Source organism: Chenopodium album, chromosome 12, assembly GCF_948465745.1.
Source record: "Chenopodium album chromosome 12, dcCheAlbu1.1, whole genome shotgun sequence".
Classification (NCBI taxonomy): Eukaryota; Viridiplantae; Streptophyta; class Magnoliopsida; order Caryophyllales; family Amaranthaceae; genus Chenopodium; species Chenopodium album.
In genome coordinates this window covers 7,307,798-7,327,111 of record NC_137845.1, presented here as the reverse complement: position 1 = coordinate 7,327,111, position 19,314 = coordinate 7,307,798, and the positions used below count along the sequence as shown (strand labels likewise).

Here is a 19,314-nt window from a genome sequence, read left to right as displayed (position 1 = left end):
CTAAAAGTATCTCAAATAAATAGTTAGTTGAGGTTAAGTAAGAATCTTGCCCCAAAAGTAAGGATTGTTTGTTTAGAATCTGCTGGTAAACTCCCCCTTCTCCTGACTTATATTTGGTAAAGTTTGGTGAAGATAGTAGATATGGATTTCTCAACTCCCAGTTTTAAGGACAAGAAACCTGATAACCGGTTGACTTACCTTTACATATTTCTTTGCAATTGTTTCAGAACTCAGAACTCTAAGCTACTAAAAAACATCAGCCTTATGGTTGATTTGCAGATTGGCGGTTGCTGAGAGCAACATGGACAAGCTCTTAGCTGCCAGGCAGTGCCTAAAAGACAGTCTTGAGAAATCAAATTCTTTGGCTTCTCAGATAGATGAAACCAAGTCAAGGTTACAGAAGATAAATCGTAACTTACCGTTGTTATCAACTGAGCTTCGTTCTACTTACTCTCTAAAATCCACTCTTTCTGCAGTGGGAGAGCATGTGGACAGGGCCTTTGGACCTGTAGCGGCTGTTTTGAAGATACATGAATCTGTTTGTGGCCTTGAGAGGTCGCTCATGGAAGGCCCTCTAGGTGGTGATATTACGGGGTATTTGTTAGTAGTGAAGCAATTTGAAGAGGCACTGATGTTTCTGTCTGACAACTGTGGGCTAGCAGGGCAGTGGATGGAGGATATAGTGAAGCTCTTGGATGAAAATGTAATGGCTGATGACAAGTACATATTGAATGTGAAGAGGTCATTGAGGGTTCTTTCGGAACTCAAGGATATGGAGGCGCATGCTAGGCTCAATGGAGGACTTTTAAGCAATGCATTTAACACATTAGAGCTCACGTTCAGGAATTTAGTGAAGGAGAATTCTAGCAACAACGCCTCATTCACAGAGCTGCAGGTTCACAAACTTCAAATCATTATTGAAAGGTTAAAAGAACACGATAGGCTTGAGAACTGCATGACTATCTTTGTTGATGTAAGGAGCTCAAATGCAAGGGCAGCTTTACAAGCCCTTAATTTGAGCTACCTTGAAGAAGAAATCTCTGAATCAGATTCTATTCAGAAATTTGAAGACCATACAGTTCAATGGGGTAAGCATTTGGAGTTTGCTGTAAAGCATATACTTCAAGTTGAGTATGAAATTTGCAAGACAGTCTTTGAGAAGTTTGGTTCAGAGATTTCTCTCGGATGCTTTGCAAAAATCACAGTTCAATCAGGATTCTTAGAACTACTCAAATTTGGCACTAGGATTACTGAGGCCAAAAAAGACGCAATCAAGCTTCTGAAGTTGCTTGACATATTTGCAGTCTTGGACAACCTGAGGGCAGATTTCAACATGCTGTTTGGCTCAAAAGCATGCCTAGAGATTCAAAATCTTACGCGAGACCTCATCAAGCAGGTAGTTGAGGGTGCGTGTGAGATATTTAAGGAACTGTCCCATCAAGTTGAGGCCCAAAGGTACAACATGATGCCTCCTTCAGATGGCAGTGTCCCTCGGTTGGTAACCTTTGTCACTAACTACTGCGTTATGCTCCTAGAGGACAATCACAAGCCGATTCTCTCAAAAGTCCTCTCCATCCATCAAATTTGGAACAAGAAAAAATCCCACAATGGAATTCTGAGAGACGAGTTCCAAAACATACTAGATTCCTTGGAGGTCAACCTAGAGACATGGTCAAAGACCTTTGAGGACACTGCACTGTCCTACTTTTTCCTTATGAACAATTACATATACCTGTATGACTTCTTGCAGGGAACAGTATTCGGCGATCTCATGGGAGAACAGTTGCTACATGAGCACAAGCGAAAGATGCAAATCTATGCTCAATCATACTTAAAACATAGCTGGGGAAAGCTTCCTGCTATACTAAGTGAAGATGAACTAATACTATTTTCCCTAGGAACAAATACTCAAGAACTAGTGAAGGAAAGGTTTCGAGATTTTAATGAAGCATTTGAAGACATGTACAGGAAGCAATCCGAGTGGGTGGTAGCAGACAATGCATTACGAGAGAAGGCATGTCAACTCATAGTTCATACAATTGTTCCAACTTACAGGTCTTATGTTCATAATTATAGTTACCTAGTAGAAAATGAGTCTAGCCCTAGTAAATATGTTAAGTACTCTGCATCAAGCTTGGAGACTATGCTTAGCTCTTTGTTCCAGCTTAACATAACCAAATTTGGTCGTAGTAACAGCTCAAAATCGAACCATTTGATTGGGAAACTGCGAAATGCTGTTGCTAATCAGTTTCGTGTTGCTCCGATCAGTACATGATCTGTTGTATATACAGCTTTTCTGTTTTCTGATGTAGTTCAGTCTAGTCTGAAATGCATATTCTGATGTCTTTGTACATAATTTGGTTAAATATAAATTCAGCTTCATTTTGTCTACACCACCTTCCTTTGAGAAAGTATAATCCCATCTTAGAAAGAGATATAAGGCTAAGTTCTAAAACCTCCTTATATCATCAGGGTATGCTAAAAATATAAACATCATCCATTGATTCTTTTCTGAAAGTTTATCTTAAATAAACACAACCATGGTTGGTCAAAACAAAAAGTAGATATATGTGGAGTATATATAATTGTATAAATAATTAGTATCAATTTTTTCATACCAAAAAACATAAAATAAAAAGGGAACTAGGAGGAAATGGGGTGTTCAAACATACTTAGAATATTTTCTCTGTTTCAAACTGAATTGTTCTTACTTTCTAGTATTTCACACTTCTAAATGCACATCTTTGGTTACCAATGGTTTTAATTACATATTTTTTAAAAATTATGAAAATTGATATTTTGAAGCTACACATTGAGTGAATATTATGTTATTTCCTGATATATCAATCAAGGCATTCCAAAATTACTAAACAAGGGAAGATCAATAGGAATATGATATGATTCAATATATTTAGATACAAAAATCAGTCAATGTAACAACACACCGGACCAATAAAGGTATATTAGAATAAATAAACTAGTTGATTTTATTTTATTTATTTTTATTTGATAGGTAAGAAGAAGGCGTCCTATTGAACCAAAACCTCGTACTAGTTAACCCAACTCGGGTACATAAGTATAGGGCAAAGCTATTTGGAAGTTTGGAGGTGGGGGCACCCCCACCACTACTTGTTAAATATATTTGACATATGGGATCTCATAATTAGTCAAATAATTACGGATTACTTTATAGTTTGTACAATACAACACTCCTTAACAAGTGGGTTCAAGATTAAAATAAGGTAGCTATTTTTTTTTTTTCTTTCGACTTCAATCGTTATAGTGACTAAACACATGTACACTTGAATAAGATTGATGAAATTTCCAATTAACACCTTTACTAAACAATCCATCGTTGAGCAATGAGCATAGATGTAAAGTAGCAAGTAAGGTGCATAATTTTGGACCATTGCTATAAGTTTGTCTTCATATTTACTATAACCAAGATCCCATCTCATTTCCTTTCATATGTGGCCAACAATTAAGAAATTATCGTAACACTGCCACACTTACACTCAACCAAAACAAAACCAAATAAATAAATGAATAATAATATGCCAAAATACTTCCGATCTAAATCTGCAATAATAGCCAAAAACTAGCAATTTCCTCCAATCTAACCTTACCCCACAAATTAATATTTTTAAATATGAACATGTGATAACTCTTTTTACACCACTAAATTATTGAGTAGTAGCTGGATTTAGCTGTCAATATTCTATTGGTTTGCTATATATATTTATATGAGTGTTACATGTTATATAATAGCCCACCAAAATAGAAATTAGTACACTACTAAACTTGATTACATAAACTGGCAGGAAGAAGAATCATGGCTAATCTTATTGAGAAGGGGACTAAGATCATCGGTGTTGGCCGTAATTATATCGACAACAACCCCGCTCCGTTGCCTAAGGTTTGCCTCTTTTCCTCGTTTTTCTTTTTAGTAAGGGTATAATGGTAAAATCAATCAGAGTTTGTGATTTTAGTAAATGTATGTGACAACTGTCTCTGGACATGTTAACAAAGGTTATGTAACGTGACTATTATTTGGTGACGGGAAATTGATTTGTTCGTTGTATGTTTATTGGGTGAATAGGAACCAGTGTTGTTCTTGAAGCCAACATCATCATACTTGGAAAATGGAGGAACAATTGAAATCCCAGCTTCAATGGAGCAAGTTTGGTATGAAGCTGAGCTTGCTGTTGTTATTGGCAAGAAAGCTCGCGATGTTTCGGAGGCCGAGGCCTTGGATTATGTTGGAGGTTCTCTCTCTTCGTCTTCTTACTTTTTACTCTCTTTATATAATAGGCCACATTTGATTAAAGTTCAATGATTGATCTGGTCAAAAAAAAAAAAAAGTTCAATGATTGAAAAATATGGTGAAAATCATCACAACCTACTATAAGGTTATCTATTTTAGAATTTTTTTTTTTTTAAAACCAACCTATTTTAGAATAATTGACACACATTGACTTTTTACACGGCTTATATATTAACTTTAACTATAGAATTGAATAGATATAAACACAAATTTTATAATATTAACTTTTTTTTTAATATAATTTTTACAAATGTTTAAGTATACTTCATATATTTATTAAAATATATTTGATATATTTAATGTACAAGTAATATTATGTAATGAAATTGTAATATTCACAACTCATATTGTAGGTAGGATAAATGACGGTAATAATTGTTAGTAGTGACCACTTAGTTGTTAGTGGTTTGACAAAATGACATGCAATTTTTTTTTTTTTTTTTTATTCTGGCGTTAACAATCTAATATATATATAAATAAAGTAGGCATTTTTGGAGAGCATTCGACGCGCCACATAAGCAAAGATATATTTTTGACCAATTAAAAATTAGAATTCTATTTTATTTTAGAATTAAAAAATTCACTTGCCACCTAAATAAAAGCGACGAATGAGATTTAAGAAATTTGCCACTTAGGTAAAAACAACGAATAATGATTTATGAGGATTTAATTTATTTAAAAAACTAAAATTTATCTCTTAAAAAAATCATCTTAAGATAATCTTTATAGTGTTTATGATAAGAAATAAAAATTATTATTTAATTGTAATTAAATTAAATTTGTGATCCCTACCACTATAAATTGACGCATTCTACGACACACATAAAATCTCATATCAATACAAAACCAAATCAAGCGAATTTTGTGTCCGTTTTAAGTCATCAATGGTTGCGTAATTCTTAATTAGTTTAATTTTTTAAATTCCATGTGTTAAATGTATATATTTGTGATTATTGCTAACATTGTGTTTATTTGGAAAACTTAATGATTATATGTTTATGTTTTGTTTATTGAATTTTGTTTTTACATGTAGATCTAATTAAATCAGAGAATTAAATTCAATCAAAAATGATTGGAAAATCAAAGTACGAAGAGGTATTATATCTTTATAAATCGTTTACATTTTAAAAAAATTTTATAGACCTTTTTAGTTTTTATTAATTAATTTTATGATTAAAACAATTTTTTGTGATTTTGGTAGCATAATCAAGCCTTCAAATTAATTTAATTTTTATTTTTAATTACATTGCGTTCATGCCTTAATTAAAGCCAACTTTATACAATTTTGAAGAAAAGTTTAGGCCATTAGATATTTTTCAATCGTTACAAATAAGAAGCAATATCGCACACATTGTTAGTGACAACAAAATAATGATTTAATTTTTTTAAATATTATTGTTCGGGCGATTGAGGATGATGATAAAATTCAATGTATAGATCTAGATTTGATTTTGTAAAATTAAAATTTTTAGATCAATTTCACAACAATTTTTCACTCCTCGGTAGATATATATATTGATTTATTTTATAAGACTATAAAGATTAATTTTATATGAATTTTAGTTTTGCTAACATGTTTTATTTATCCATTTTGATTATATATGGAAGCGATATGGGTGTGAACGAAGGTGGTGATTTTATCTAAATAGAAGATAAATAGTATACATGATTTTATTATTTTTTAATATTTTTATCTTGTAAAAAACAACGAATAATGATTTAGGATTTTTATTATTTAAAAATAAAAAAAATATCTTTTCATATTAAAGATTTTATCCCAATATGTAATAGATAAAATATCATATTTACAAAATTTTTTTTGAAAGATATCATATTTACAATTATTCATATTTTTAAATTCTGTAGTCATATAATTAACAACCACAATAAAATACAAAACAACAATAAAAAAAAGTCGAATTATAAATTACATTAAAAAAAAAAAAAACTTTTGTAATAGGCAATAACACTTTAATTAAAATATTATGTGTTTTTTGTCTGAAATTATTAGATAGTAAAATAAATCAAATAATTAAAAAAAAACATTAGAATCTATTCGAAAATATATTTTTTTGAGATTTATATATTAAAAAACCGTGCATCGCACGGGCTTTCATCTAGTTAATTTTAATTGGGATCTAAATTTAATTTTAATACGTATGTTTCAAAAAAATAATAATAAAATGAATTTTGGTAAGATATGATTGATGATTGGGTCTCTTTTGGACTGTCCACAGCGTCCAGGCCCATCAGGTTGGCAGCCCAAAACCCAATCTAAATTCCTATGACACGTGACTGAAGAAAATCACACTGTTTTGGTCTTTTGGAGCTTCAAATTAAAATGTACAATAATAATACTAGTATAAAATCACTCTTAAAAAATCTGTTACAAAGCAAATTAGAAATGAGATTTGTTGACAATCTCTATATTGTACTTTATCAAATAGTAATACTGTGAATACTTCAAATTTTTTCTAACTCGAAATAAAACTCCTAGATCACAATTGATTTAGTTCGTTTTTAAGAGTTGAATTGAAATTTCATACTCCATGAGACCGTGATTATCTCTTGTACTATGTAAGTTTTTATGCATACGTATGTAGAAAGAGGCATCGTATTTTTGGGGAAGGGGTACGAGAAACATGTGACATACTTATACTAATTAAGAATATACGAGTAATTCATAGGAAGAGTGAAAGTAATGCACTTGACTATTGTGAGGTTCTTTTAGGCTAAAGTTGGTATATACTAAGTACTACTACATGATAAAAACTAATCTGTTTAGTGTTTACTAACTTTTTTCGACATTCTTTTGAATTAATTTTGGAAAGAAAGCTAATTAGTGTAATCTTGACTTTTCAGGTTATGCTCTAGGACTTGATATGACAGCAAAGGAACTCCAAGCTACTATTAAGGTAATATACTTGCATTTTTAGACATTAACCTGTATAACTATCAAATATAAGTGTGAAAGTTAATTATATTGACATAAGGTTCCTGTCATGAAATTGTGTAACAAACATTCAGATGCTTCTCTAACTTTATGTTTCACATTTTCTTCTTTGTATCTATTAGGCTACAGGTCTTCCATGGCTACTAGCTAAGGGACTCGACACGTTTACACCCATCAGTGAAATGGTAAGACATGATTTGTATATAATTCATGTTTTCGGACTCTCTTCTATCGAATTCAATAGATTACTAGGACAGGATATGACAGGATTATTTATCTTTGGTTTGTCAATTTCATGCAGATTCCCAAAACTGCAGTGCCTGATCCTCATGACTTGGAGTTGTGGCTAAAGGTTGGTCTATCAGACCTTATTTGTTTGTGATTTTTTCAGTTGACTCTGAAACGCTACTATTCTTGTTTGTGATTGCTTGGACAAAATCTAATCCTAGTTTACTTGACAAAAGGTTGATGGAGAATTAAAGCAGAAGGGATCAACACAAGATATGATATTCAAGATCCCGTACCTCATCAGCCACATCAGTTCTTTCATGACACTTTTAGAAGGAGATGTTATCCTAACCGGTATGTATTGCTTATACTTTGCTACTTATTTGTCGAACTGCTTTTTTTTTTTTTTTTTTTGAAGATTAGTCTATCTGCAAATGCTGCTGTGCGCCTGTGCTGTGCATCTTTGTCATGAATTCGATGATTGTCATGACTGTCACTTAGTACTGTAATGCTTCAGACTTCCGGCCTGCATTGTATCGTTTGTACTAGCTATTTTTCATCCTAATGGTTTGGGTGCATACTGTTACATTGTTTTCTACGGAGTTCATCAATGTGCCCTGCCTTCTTCCTGATCACCTCCCCTGATCACCTACAGGAGAAGCGGTGTGCAGATAGGATACTAATCGAGAAATATGACTACTTACTGTTATATCCTCTATGTTGCATTGATTCATTTTCCTGGCTAGTTTGTAATGTTCACTATGTTAAGATGAATATACACATCTGAGTTGTCCTGCATACACGTCTAGTTTGCTACTCCACCTATTGCCAACTGGTATTTGAAAGAAACACCGATTAGTCTTCTATGTAGTTAAATTCTTAACCTATACAAACATCTGAGTTGTCATTTCATCGATTTTTGTGGAAAAACTCCGAGTCCTGAACTATTAAACCTATGAACTGTCAACTGAAGCTTCTCTCAATTATGTTGTGCAGGCACCCCAGAAGGTATTGGGCCAGTGAAACCAGGCCAGAAAATTACTGCTGGTATAACAGGTCTGGTAGATGTTAATTTCAGTGCTGAGAGACGGAGCACACCAGTAAGCAATTAGTCGCGATGTTTAGGACTGCCATTTCCAGTGGAAGCATCATTTGTTTATTTGAAGTTATTTGTTTAAGTTGCTGATAATTTCATACCTTTCTCCAAGCTGGAATGTATCAGTAACATAATAAATTGTTGCACGATTTGAGCTTATAATGCTATTTATTCTTGCACAATATAATATCAAGTTAAGGAATAAGAATTGTGTATGTAACTAGGAAGAACAGTTTCCCAAGAGATTTTAAATTTGCAACTAGAGTAAGGGTCTGGTTCTTAGCTAAAATTTTGAGTTTCTCCTAATCAAATAAAGAGATCAAATTTGTCTTTCTTTATTTCAGATGTCTTTTTTCCTCTCTAAATGCTGCTTTAGGAGACCATTTCTCTCTTTACTTCTTCGTTTTACAAAAGCATATCTAACAAAACGAAATTAGTAACTACTCGTAGGTAACGTAACTAAAATAGCAACTAGCTACAGTGGAGGAACTAGAAATTTTACATCGCGTGGCCAAATTAGATCATTCAAAAATTAAATTACTAAAGTGTTTGCTAAATATATATGAATCCAACTAGATTCAAACCCTTGTCACAAACTCATAAATGACTTTCCATACAAGTTTGTCTATAATTAAATTTCAAACAAAAATATTTTATACAAGATCGAGAGATGCCAAATAAGGTATTCAAGTTGGGTGTTGAGTCGATTCAAATGAAAAACAAAAACTAACCTTGGGTTAATTGAGTGCATCGTGCAACACTACAACTAGGTTTATATATAAAATTTCAAGATATCTCACATGATTTAATTGATGTTTATACTCCGTAATAGTTAATTATTACGGTCAAAGTTATAAAAAAATTGACCATATATAAAACTATAAAAGAAATAAGCACGAATTGAAAGAGTAGTAATTAAATGATCAATTCAGTGTATATTTTTTATTGGTTAAAAAAATGTACTATGTATGTATACTTTGTATTTATTAGTTAAAAAAGAAGTATATATGCATATAGTATAGTTTAGCCGTAATTATTTAGGAAAATTAACAAATAATGATTTATTTTTTCATGTACGTTATTATTATTTTTCATAAGAACATAATTATTGAATTTAAACTCAATTTTTTAGTGGATATATTTTTTTTTTTGAGCAAATACATATAAAAAAAATTACAAGTAGATTACATTACATCGGCTTTAAATTTCTTTCCAAAAAAAAAAAAAAAAAAAAAAAAAAAAAGATAGGCTGAATATTTCAGGAAAATTAACACATTAAGATTTTTTTTTTTTCAAGAAAATGTAACATAAAAAATTAATCTACTTTCTTAGCAGTTTTGTACTAAGTAATTTTGTTTTAGGGCATTATTTTTATTTGTATTAACGCAACTATAATCCTATCTTTTTATGTTTTTTTTAAGGGAATTCTATCTTTTTATCTAACAATAACCACTTCAAAAAAAATATCATAAGAGAAAATCCACCTAAATCTTTGACCCTAATCCACTTCTTTTTATAAATAAGACCATGTTAAAGCTAAATTAAAACAGACTAATAACTTGCCCTAACTTGCATAATAAGTGTAGATATTGTAAGTCCGTACTTGTTTTCTTGCAACAAAATCAAATACAACTCTCCTGACTTCTTTTTCAACAAAAAAAAAGAAATATATTAATAGTATGTTGTAATGGAAACACATAGAACTCTATATATAAATATAAATCAATAGTCAACCATGAATAAATAGTGAAGTTTGTAGATAAATTAATAATATTGTTAAAAAAGAAAGATTGAGTTGGGTTTAAGAGGGAAAAAAAAATACTCCAATTTAGTATAGGTACATAGATAGATTGTAATTTTTTTTTTTTATCATTAATTAGTATTTTAAAACTATATTTTAGGTTATCAGGTTGGTGTCAAAAAAAGGTTATCAGGTAAAAGTTATAACCATTGGTGTTTATAAGCATCTCTTAAAAAAAATAAAAAATAAATTAAAAAAATAATAAATCGTTTTTCGAATACAAATTATAATATTTTCCTTGAATCTATGGCCATTTTACAATAAACATTAATTGAATAACAATTATATTAGCATTTAGCAAGAACAGTCGCATTATTCCATTTATAATTCAAAATTTGATCGAGCTTTGATTTCTCATGGTACATACATGAAAATTCAGCCGCTAGCTAGCCTTTGGTATTATTCCAAGATAGTGCAAGGGACGAAATCTATATTAGATAGCAAACTTATTAGTAGGAGTTTGGTCAATTGGTTTTGTCCTTTAAAGTTGAAAAGAGTACATGTGTCAACTGATTTTTTCCCTTGAAGGTGAAAGAGTATAGTATGTTAATATTTGTTTCACTTGCAATTTATGTATGGAATTCATACTTACTCGGTTTTTATTTATTTTCATTACACTCAATTTACTTTTTTGCATGCACGTATATATTAAATGTAATATGAGTATAAATTCTATAAAATTGGTATTTAGAAAAGCATTTTACTCTAAATTCAATATGATCACACAAGATATAATTTTGAGGTTTATAATAGTGAATTTTTATTGTCAAAAATTTACAAAGTTGACCATAAAAGTCAAATTCTAAAAAAAGAAAGGAATGCAGAGAGTGACTATGTAGTACGGAGTAATAATTCTTTTTTTTTTTTTTAGTGGAGAATAAATACTACGGAGTACATCTTTTTTTGAACTAAAATTTAGATTTTTTTTTTTAATCAAGAAAACACAATTTAATAATACAATCTCATAATTTAGTGGTAAATTAAATATTTCTTACTGATTATATCTTGTATTAGGGCATTTATTTTATTTTATTAAGACAATTATAATTCTATTTTTTTTTTTTGGAAGGGAGTATATAATTCTATCTTTTTAGCTAACTATAACCGCTTCAAAATAATGCCATAACAGAAAATTATCCACCTAAGTCTATAACCCTAATCCATCTTTTATTTATGGAAAGTACCCTTATCCAAAGGCAAATTTGCCCTAGCTTGCATAATAAGTTGTAATAATTTAAGTGTATATATACAGTGAGTCCATACATCTTTTCTTTCAACAAAATCAGATTAAATTCTCTTCACTCTTCTTTCAACAAATAGACCTTCTTCAAGTATCATATATAAGCTCAAACTATTTTTTTTTTTATTTGAACAATAATTCAATTTTTTCTTTTATCCAAGAAATACAATTTAAAAATACACTCTCATAATTTAGTGGTAATTAAATATTTCTTACTAATTATATCTTGTATTAGGGCATTTTTTTTTTTTTTATTAACACAACTATAATTCTATCTTTTTATTAGCTAACAATAACCAGAAAATCCACCTAAATCTATAACCCTAATCCATCTTTTATTTATGGAAAGTATCCTTATCCAAATGCAAATTTGCCCTAACTTGCATAATAAGTTGTAATAAGTATATATATACTGTGCGTCCATAATTGTTTTCTTTCAACAAATTAAAATCAGATTAAATTCTCTTCACTTTTCTTTCAACAAATAGACCTTCTTCAAGTATCATAAGCTCAAATAAAATAATCATGGCTAGTTCGAGCAATGAAACGGTAAATTTCTGGAATATGATTCCTCCAGGTTTTCGGTTTGACCCAAAAGATGAAGAATTGATTACTCATTACCTAGTTCCGAAGATTAATGGCGAAGCTTTGCCACCAAACAAGATGCATGAGACTGTATTGTATGGTGTGCTCGCTCCTCAAGATCTAACACGTAAGTTTTACGATGATTTTTTCCGGTCTTGATCTTATTTGTTTTCCTTTTAATTTATCTGTCTAAAACTAATTAATTGTTGATAGTATGCACGGTGAATGTTATTAATGTTTGAACTTAACTAGTTAAATCGATTATACAAAGATATATTTTATGTTGATAGTACGTGCATGCATGTTGATTGTATACCTTCATATGATTGTATTGTCCAATTAATTATTGCATATCAAGAAATCATGAAATTAATGAAAAGATAATTTTACTTAATTAATATGCATAACCTATATAATTTTTGGCCAAGAAAATTATATGTTACCAAGTTATCCTTAGTTTATATTGCTCAAGATATATTTAAGAATAGCCTTTAAAAAAAAAATATCCTATGTGATGGGTGTTTAGTACTTTCTAATTTAATGGTTTAGTATACCTGGAATTATTTCATAATTTGATGATATGGACTCCTAAGTCGTAAGCATTAGTATGCATGTTTTTCATTCTTGACTGTGTTTACTATGGTGCGTCAAATTTATACTTGTGTTTTGTTTAATAATAATTAATTACATTGTATGTATCTGATGGTGATTAATTAAGATTATGTGGGTATTAATTGTATATAATAATTAATTTCTTGATTTATGATGCAGTGTCTTATGAAGCGGAAAGTGAGAAGACTTGGTATTTTTTCACAAGATTAGAAAGATTATACGAAAACGGAAGTCGACCTAGAAGATCCGCTGGCAATGGTTATTGGAAGGCTACCGGAGTGGATGCAACAATAAGGAACAAACAAGGAGTAATAATTGGTTATAGGAAGGCTTTAGCATTCTTTATTAAAATCGAACCCCCTCCAATCAATAAAAACGAACCCAAGGGAATTAAATGCACGAATTTCGGCTTGCTAATCATCCTTCAACCTCCGAGCCTATACCCAAAAGACGTAAAACAAATGATCATCATGGTACATCACAATCCCAAGGCTCCAAACCAAAAAATATGGTAAGCAATAATATATAATTACACTATATAGAGTATAACTTTGAAGCAATTTATTTGTAAATAATGTTTCTGTTTTTAAGTGGATTTTAATAAGTTTTTGTTTTTAATTTATTTGCAGTTGGATGGTTGGGTGTTATGCAAAGTTTATAGACTTGCTAGAGATGTCGTCGAGGTTGAAGCTCTAAACCCGGGTCATCAAGAGGAGCAACATCTTCATCAAGAGGAGGAGCAACATCAAGCCATTGAACAACCTGTTGCCTTAATTAACGGAGCTAATGATCATTTAATTATTCCAGAGATCGAGGATAGTTTTGAACATCTACAACGCAATCATCTAGAGGAGCAGCATCAAGCTATTGAACAACCTGTTGGCCTATATAATGGAGATAATCATCACTTACTGATTCCAGAGATCGAGGATAGTTTTGAACATCAACAACGCAATCAAGATATGCCGCAATTTTTACCAGATGAGTTGGAGTTTTTACGCAACATTTATCCATGTTGAGATCGAATATGAAAAGTATTTGTATGTACGATTACTGTGTACGTTTGTGGACTTGTGGTTAATAAGATTAATAAATAAAAAATTCATTACCTTTTCTTATTATTGTTTTTAATTATTTTAATTTCATAAAATTGGGTCTAAGGAAGGTGTCATCATCAATCATAATTTGATCATTAAAATAATTATACATGGTCCTTGCTTTCAACTCTCAAGATTTATATATACTAACAAAGTTACTCGTTGATAGAAAAGGTACAAAGAGGTAAAATTCACAGCTAATACCAATAGTGGTTTTGATGTTGTTGGTTTTACATATGAACAGTGTAAAATTATCTCATTCATTTATTACTAGTTTTGTCACTTGATAAACATTATTTTTTATCAACTAGATAAACTTATTCTCCACGGTGTTACTTGGGTTTAATAGTGATGGAACATAGAATTTTATCTTGTGACATTAAAATTATATGCCTGACCAACTCCGCTACATTATAATACTCCGTACTAGTTTGTATTGCACTAATTTGGTCTAGATAACAATTCCAGCTTTTTGGGCCCCAAAACATTGAGCCTGTCATTCAGATAGCGACTGGCTTTCTTTTTAGCTACTCGTATGATCCAAAGCCGAGGAAAATGCATTTGTCTCCAGAACCATTCAACATGGACATAAAAAGAAGCAACTTGGACCAAATGAACCAAGTTTTTTTTTTTTTTTTTATTGTATTTTTTTTTTTTTTTTATTTACTAAGACCCCACTTATGAGATTAAGAATTAATTGATTGATTTATATATACAAAACTTTAATGAAGAGTGATGGTGTGGGTAATGATTAGGGGTTTAATAGCAAATAAATGAGGAATAAAAAATATGAATATATGATGCTCATTCAATTTCAAATTTATAAAAAAAAAAAAAAAACTGATTGAAAAACTTAGAAATTACTAAACTCTTTCATGGAAATAAAAATTTGGAAGTTAAAAATAAAATGAAATCAATTGAAATATACCAAGATTTTGATTTAGTTATATGATTAACATTACAAAAATAAATATTAAACTGCTATTCAACCCAAATATCAAACATTTTAATAAGCAAATTTAAAAGGTAAAGGATAACTCAAGTGATTAGAGGTTCTCTTCCGATTTTAGAAGATCTCATGATCGATAATCTATGACATGAGAAAGGGCGTATTGGGAGTTTTCTCCTTTCTCATTGATACTACTTCTAAGTCTAAATAATAACATAGATATCAAAACACAAACAGCCTAGTATTCTACACAGTTAGCTAATTACTGATGAGCTAACATACATTTCCTCAAAAAAGAAAAAAAAAAAAAAAAAAAAAAAAAAAAAAAAAAAAAAAAAAAATTGCATATACTCCCATTAGCACACTGCTGGACCTATGAGAGGTTACACCGTCACAGCCAAGGAAGCCTTTCTCCTTACCAATGAAAAAAATAAAAATTAGTAGCACACTAGAGGAACTTTGAATCTAATTCAAAGTAGTACGAGTAGTAGTTTATGAAAAGCCACAATATTGCTCAACTGATCAAAATATTACATGACAGACGTTATATTAAATTACAAAGTGAATTAGGCTAAATGCCAAAGTCTTAAGCATATAATACATCATGAAAGGTCTTTTTTATTCTCTTTTGAAAATAACAGTCTTTTCAACAAACAACTGGAAAACTTTATTATCATCACCTTTGAAGACTGAAGAGTCTAGGATTATATAGTGCGGTAATAAAATCATAAGATTAATGACCCAGTGGTAATAGGGAATACTCCTTAAGTGAATAAGGAGTGCTTTTGGAAGTAAAACTCCCCAAAATACGATGATTTTGGCCATCTTTGCCTCATGGGAGGGGGAATGATAGATAACTTTAGATGGTCTACATAAACTGATTCTACGAAGGGCTCGGCAGTTGGGAAGCCAGCCTGCTCTTTGTGAACAAGGGCTTCAACCTGTTCTCAGTTTTTTATTTATCTGGAAATAAAAGAGGGGGTGGGGGGCGGGGGAGGGAAAGAGAGAGAGAAAGAAGCAAACAAACCATTTAACACAGCAAGGTGGCTAAGTCAGTAGTAAACAATCTTGTCATCCAAAGACCTGCATCTAAACAGGGGTTTGAGCAAAGCTTTAGATTCCGGCTGATCCCATACTAACAAGTCCCACCATTTCTCTTGGCCTTCAATCCGTTCTAGACAAGAGACGAATGACTCTTCTCCTGCATCTATCCTGGAGAACGGAAGACGCTTCAGTTTTGGACAGTCCATAACAGTACAAGACAGAAGCAAAGCACAAACAAGTCGACCCTTATAGATGCTTTCCATCTGAGGCAATAGAATGAGAACAAGCTGCCTAAGTTGGGGAAGACAAATGACAGCATGATCTCCTTCAGTTGGACCACAATCCACTACTTCGACTGCTATTAACTCCTTCACTTGTCTACAATCTTCAACTTGTAATAATCGAAGGGATTGGAGACTCTCCATCCAGCTTAGTGTAAACAATGTCTTAATGTCCTGGCATCTACTAATGATGCATACTTCAAGGCTTGAAAAAAGTTTAGCTTGCTGGTTTAAACAACTAAGCTCTTCGTTGCAACTTCCTATAATTGCACCATCATGAGTTCTACGAGGATATGCAACAGGATACAAGACATCAGATAGGCAAGGGAAGTCTCTACAATTGTCGACATACAACTCCTGAATGTTATTAGGAAGCACGATGTAATCTCCCTCTTGATCAGTCAAAGAACAGCCGTGCAATGATACTTTTCTGCTGTATGGTTGGTCAGATCCCACCTCACCTCCAACCTTTAGATGATAGCTGTCCAATTGACACCAGTGCTGAGACCTTACATAGTTGCTCAAGTCACACAGGCTCAAAAATCTGGCATCAAGAATTTCTAGTGACTTCACATTCTGCAGCTCAGAAATAGCGCCTGCAATCTGGCATGCTAACCTCTTGAGTCTGAATAAGGCAGGCAACACCCCACAAGGAATTTCCTTTGGTTCCAAAATAGAGGACAAGTTGAGCTCTGTGAGTCCTTCTAACTTTTCAAGAAAGCGAGGAACTTGCTCGATTGCTGTCTGGGAAAGGTCTAGAAACTGCAACTTCAGAAGGTTAGATACTGGTGGCACTTGCTTCAGGTTCTGACATAGACTAAGATCTAAGAATTGAAGCTCTTCCAAGGCACCAATAGAACTGGGCAGTTTAAGTAAGCGAGTATCAGACAAATTCAGAACCCGAAGGGCACGCATTTGCAAGAAAAAAGATTCGGGAATCAACTCAAAGGAGCTGTGTTGCAAAAGTAAGGTGGAGAGATAGCTATAGTTTTGAGAACCATCTGGGAGGATCGACGATATTGAAGAATTAATTAAGGAAACAGCAAGGAGATTCTTCCGGAACTCCAATTTTGAAGTCTTGCCAGCTTCTACCATAAAACTATCTCCAGCAATAGAAAGAGCCATATGCCTCACAAGATCATGGATCTTGATAGTCCTTTTATCCTCTGATGCTTCCAGCAAGCAAGAGTTGAGAAGTTTATTCAATATGGAATGGCCCATGTCGTATCGTGCTTGTAATGATGAAACATTATCTATCAGCTTCTCACCCATCCAAAGGCGAATCAGCTCTTCTCTGCGTATGTCAAAACCTTTGGGGTACAAGGCAGAATACAAGAAACAACGCTGGAGCGCGATATTGTTCAACTTTTCATAAGAAAATTTCAGCCGACTAAATGCATCTTCCAAGTAATCTTGTCTCGTAAAAGGAAACTTTGCACTTTCAAGGACTTCCCTCCAACTAGAACGATTACCATCAACCATCTTCCTGAAGCATCTGGCCAACACAGTGATAGCAAGAGGAAGACCTGAACACTTGTCACACACAAGCTTCCTAAAATGGGACTCTTGTTTGGAATCCAAATATTCACCACCTATGCTTTGGTGAAACAGCTCCCAACTCTCTTCCTCCGAAAGTGGCTCAACCAGAACAAATTTCCGGCAGTGGAGCATACGACAGACATCCCGTGACCGAGAAATAGCAATCAGCTTGCATTTCCTAGGAATCCCAACATCTTCATAGCGAAACTCATCCCACAAATCATCAAGGATGAGTACACACTTATCATTTCGAGACAAAAATGAATGAATCTTGGCCGCTCTCCTAGTCTCATCCCGATCACCTCGGAGATCAAGCCTAAAAGCACCAGCAATTTTTTGCTGCAACTGATATACATTAAAATCCACCCCCACAGAGACCATAGCAACAGCATAAACATCAGTAAAAGGCGTTTCATAACGAAGCCGAAATTCGAGCTGCTTTGCCAGGGTAGTCTTCCCAACCCCGGCCATCCCATAAACACCAATACTAACAATTTTATCATCCTTCAACCAATCAATGATTCTGTTTACATACTTTGTGTTTAAGCTCAGCGAAACCTCAACTTTTCTGCGCTTTTTTTCGGGCTGTTGTAAATAAACACTACTCCTCGATTCAGATTGAAATTCATCAGTAACACTACTCCTCAATTCAGATTGATTTTCAACACCACTATTGTTTGTACCTCCATCACATGGTATGCCACGATAATGCCTTCCTATCCCAAACATCTTAGAAATTATCGAAATCATTTTCAAGGGATTTTGGATCTACCAACCAAAAAAAAAAAAAAAAAACAATTATTATCTTTACTATCAGCGTTGGGATTTTAGCTTATAAACTTAAAAAACAAATAAAATTACATATGATCTATTCAATGAAAACAGCAATAAATATCATAATTAAAAAATGAAAAGAAAAAAAAAACGGTAATCTAAAGAACAAATCCTCAATAAGAATTGATACATCTACGAAAATAAACGATTTTTACAGCCTAACACAAAAATTAAAAACGATAAGGATAATATTTAGAGGGAAGGTAAGTGCAAACCTGCAGATGCATGAAAGATGATGGAAAAAAATGGAAGCAAAAGTTAGTCTGGTCCTATGTTTAGCTTGCACTTGTAGCTTCTTCTGACTTGACTTTTTAGGCTTCAACCCCTCCAAGTTTTAATAATCGCACAGCTTTGAGATTAGTATATCAATGATATTTGCTTTGAAAAGTATATATTGACATGTGTGCTTTGAAAAGTATATATTGACATGTGTGTCTAAATGAAGGAAGTTAATGGTTTTAATTTTCTATCACTCGTATTAAATTATAAGATAATACACTTGTATAAAATACTCCATTCAACTAGAATTTTTTACTCTCAATTTATGTCAAAACATTGTCAATATTTTTAAAATAAAATTATAATATATTGTTAAAGAGTTTTTAATAAAGAAAATGAGTAAATATTTCCCCGTTTCATAATAATCGCAACAATTTTCTTTTCCGTATATATTTCATAATAATTGCAACAATTCTAAATTTGAAAAAGATCCATTATTAGTTTATTATTTT

At 32.0% G+C, this 19,314-nt stretch overlaps 3 protein-coding genes across 4 annotated transcripts; 2 read left to right on the top strand and 1 right to left on the bottom strand.

Annotated features, from left to right (window-relative positions):
* Nucleotides 1-256: 256 nt before the first annotated feature.
* On the top strand, nt 257-2,391 carry LOC145571839 (exocyst complex component EXO70A1-like). Its single transcript, XM_081630874.1, has one exon. The coding sequence runs from the start codon at nt 302-304 to the stop codon at nt 2,273-2,275; it is 1,974 nt and encodes a 657-aa protein (XP_081487000.1). The 5' UTR covers nt 257-301; the 3' UTR covers nt 2,276-2,391.
* Nucleotides 2,392-3,757: 1,366 nt separating this feature from the next.
* LOC145570198 (oxaloacetate tautomerase FAHD1, mitochondrial-like) lies at nt 3,758-8,939 on the top strand. The gene is made up of 7 exons (XM_081629225.1): nt 3,758-3,916; nt 4,100-4,265; nt 7,187-7,239; nt 7,400-7,462; nt 7,579-7,629; nt 7,742-7,859; nt 8,502-8,939. The coding sequence occupies exons 1-7, from the start codon at nt 3,833-3,835 to the stop codon at nt 8,615-8,617; spliced, it is 651 nt and encodes a 216-aa protein (XP_081485351.1). The 5' UTR covers nt 3,758-3,832; the 3' UTR covers nt 8,618-8,939.
* A 5,910-nt stretch (nt 8,940-14,849) lies between these two features.
* LOC145570197 (disease resistance protein At4g27190-like) lies at nt 14,850-18,941 on the bottom strand. 2 transcript variants are annotated; one of them, XM_081629224.1, is made up of 3 exons: nt 18,799-18,941; nt 15,913-18,517; nt 14,850-15,299 (listed from the first exon to the last, which is right to left on the bottom strand). In XM_081629224.1, the coding sequence occupies exons 1-2, from the start codon at nt 18,808-18,810 to the stop codon at nt 15,938-15,940; spliced, it is 2,592 nt and encodes an 863-aa protein (XP_081485350.1). In that variant the 5' UTR covers nt 18,811-18,941; the 3' UTR covers nt 14,850-15,299; nt 15,913-15,937. The 2 variants fall into 2 exon arrangements, with proteins under 2 accessions (XP_081485350.1, XP_081485349.1); XM_081629223.1 differs by lacking the exon at nt 14,850-15,299 and having other exon boundaries at nt 15,894-18,517.
* Between the last annotated feature and the right edge of the window lie 373 nt (nt 18,942-19,314).

What these genes read in the sequence shown, in the direction of transcription:
- LOC145571839 (XM_081630874.1), top strand. Translation starts at nt 302, where the DNA reads ATGGACAAGCTCTTAGCTGCCAGGCAGTGCCTAAAAGACAGTCTTGAG.
- LOC145570198 (XM_081629225.1), top strand. Translation starts at nt 3,833, where the DNA reads ATGGCTAATCTTATTGAGAAGGGGACTAAGATCATCGGTGTTGGCCGT. An exon ending in ACCCCGCTCCGTTGCCTAAG is followed by an intron (nt 3,917 to 4,099) that starts GTTTGCCTCTTT and finishes TTGGGTGAATAG; the next exon opens with GAACCAGTGTTGTTCTTGAA. An exon ending in AACTCCAAGCTACTATTAAG is followed by an intron (nt 7,240 to 7,399) that starts GTAATATACTTG and finishes TGTATCTATTAG; the next exon opens with GCTACAGGTCTTCCATGGCT.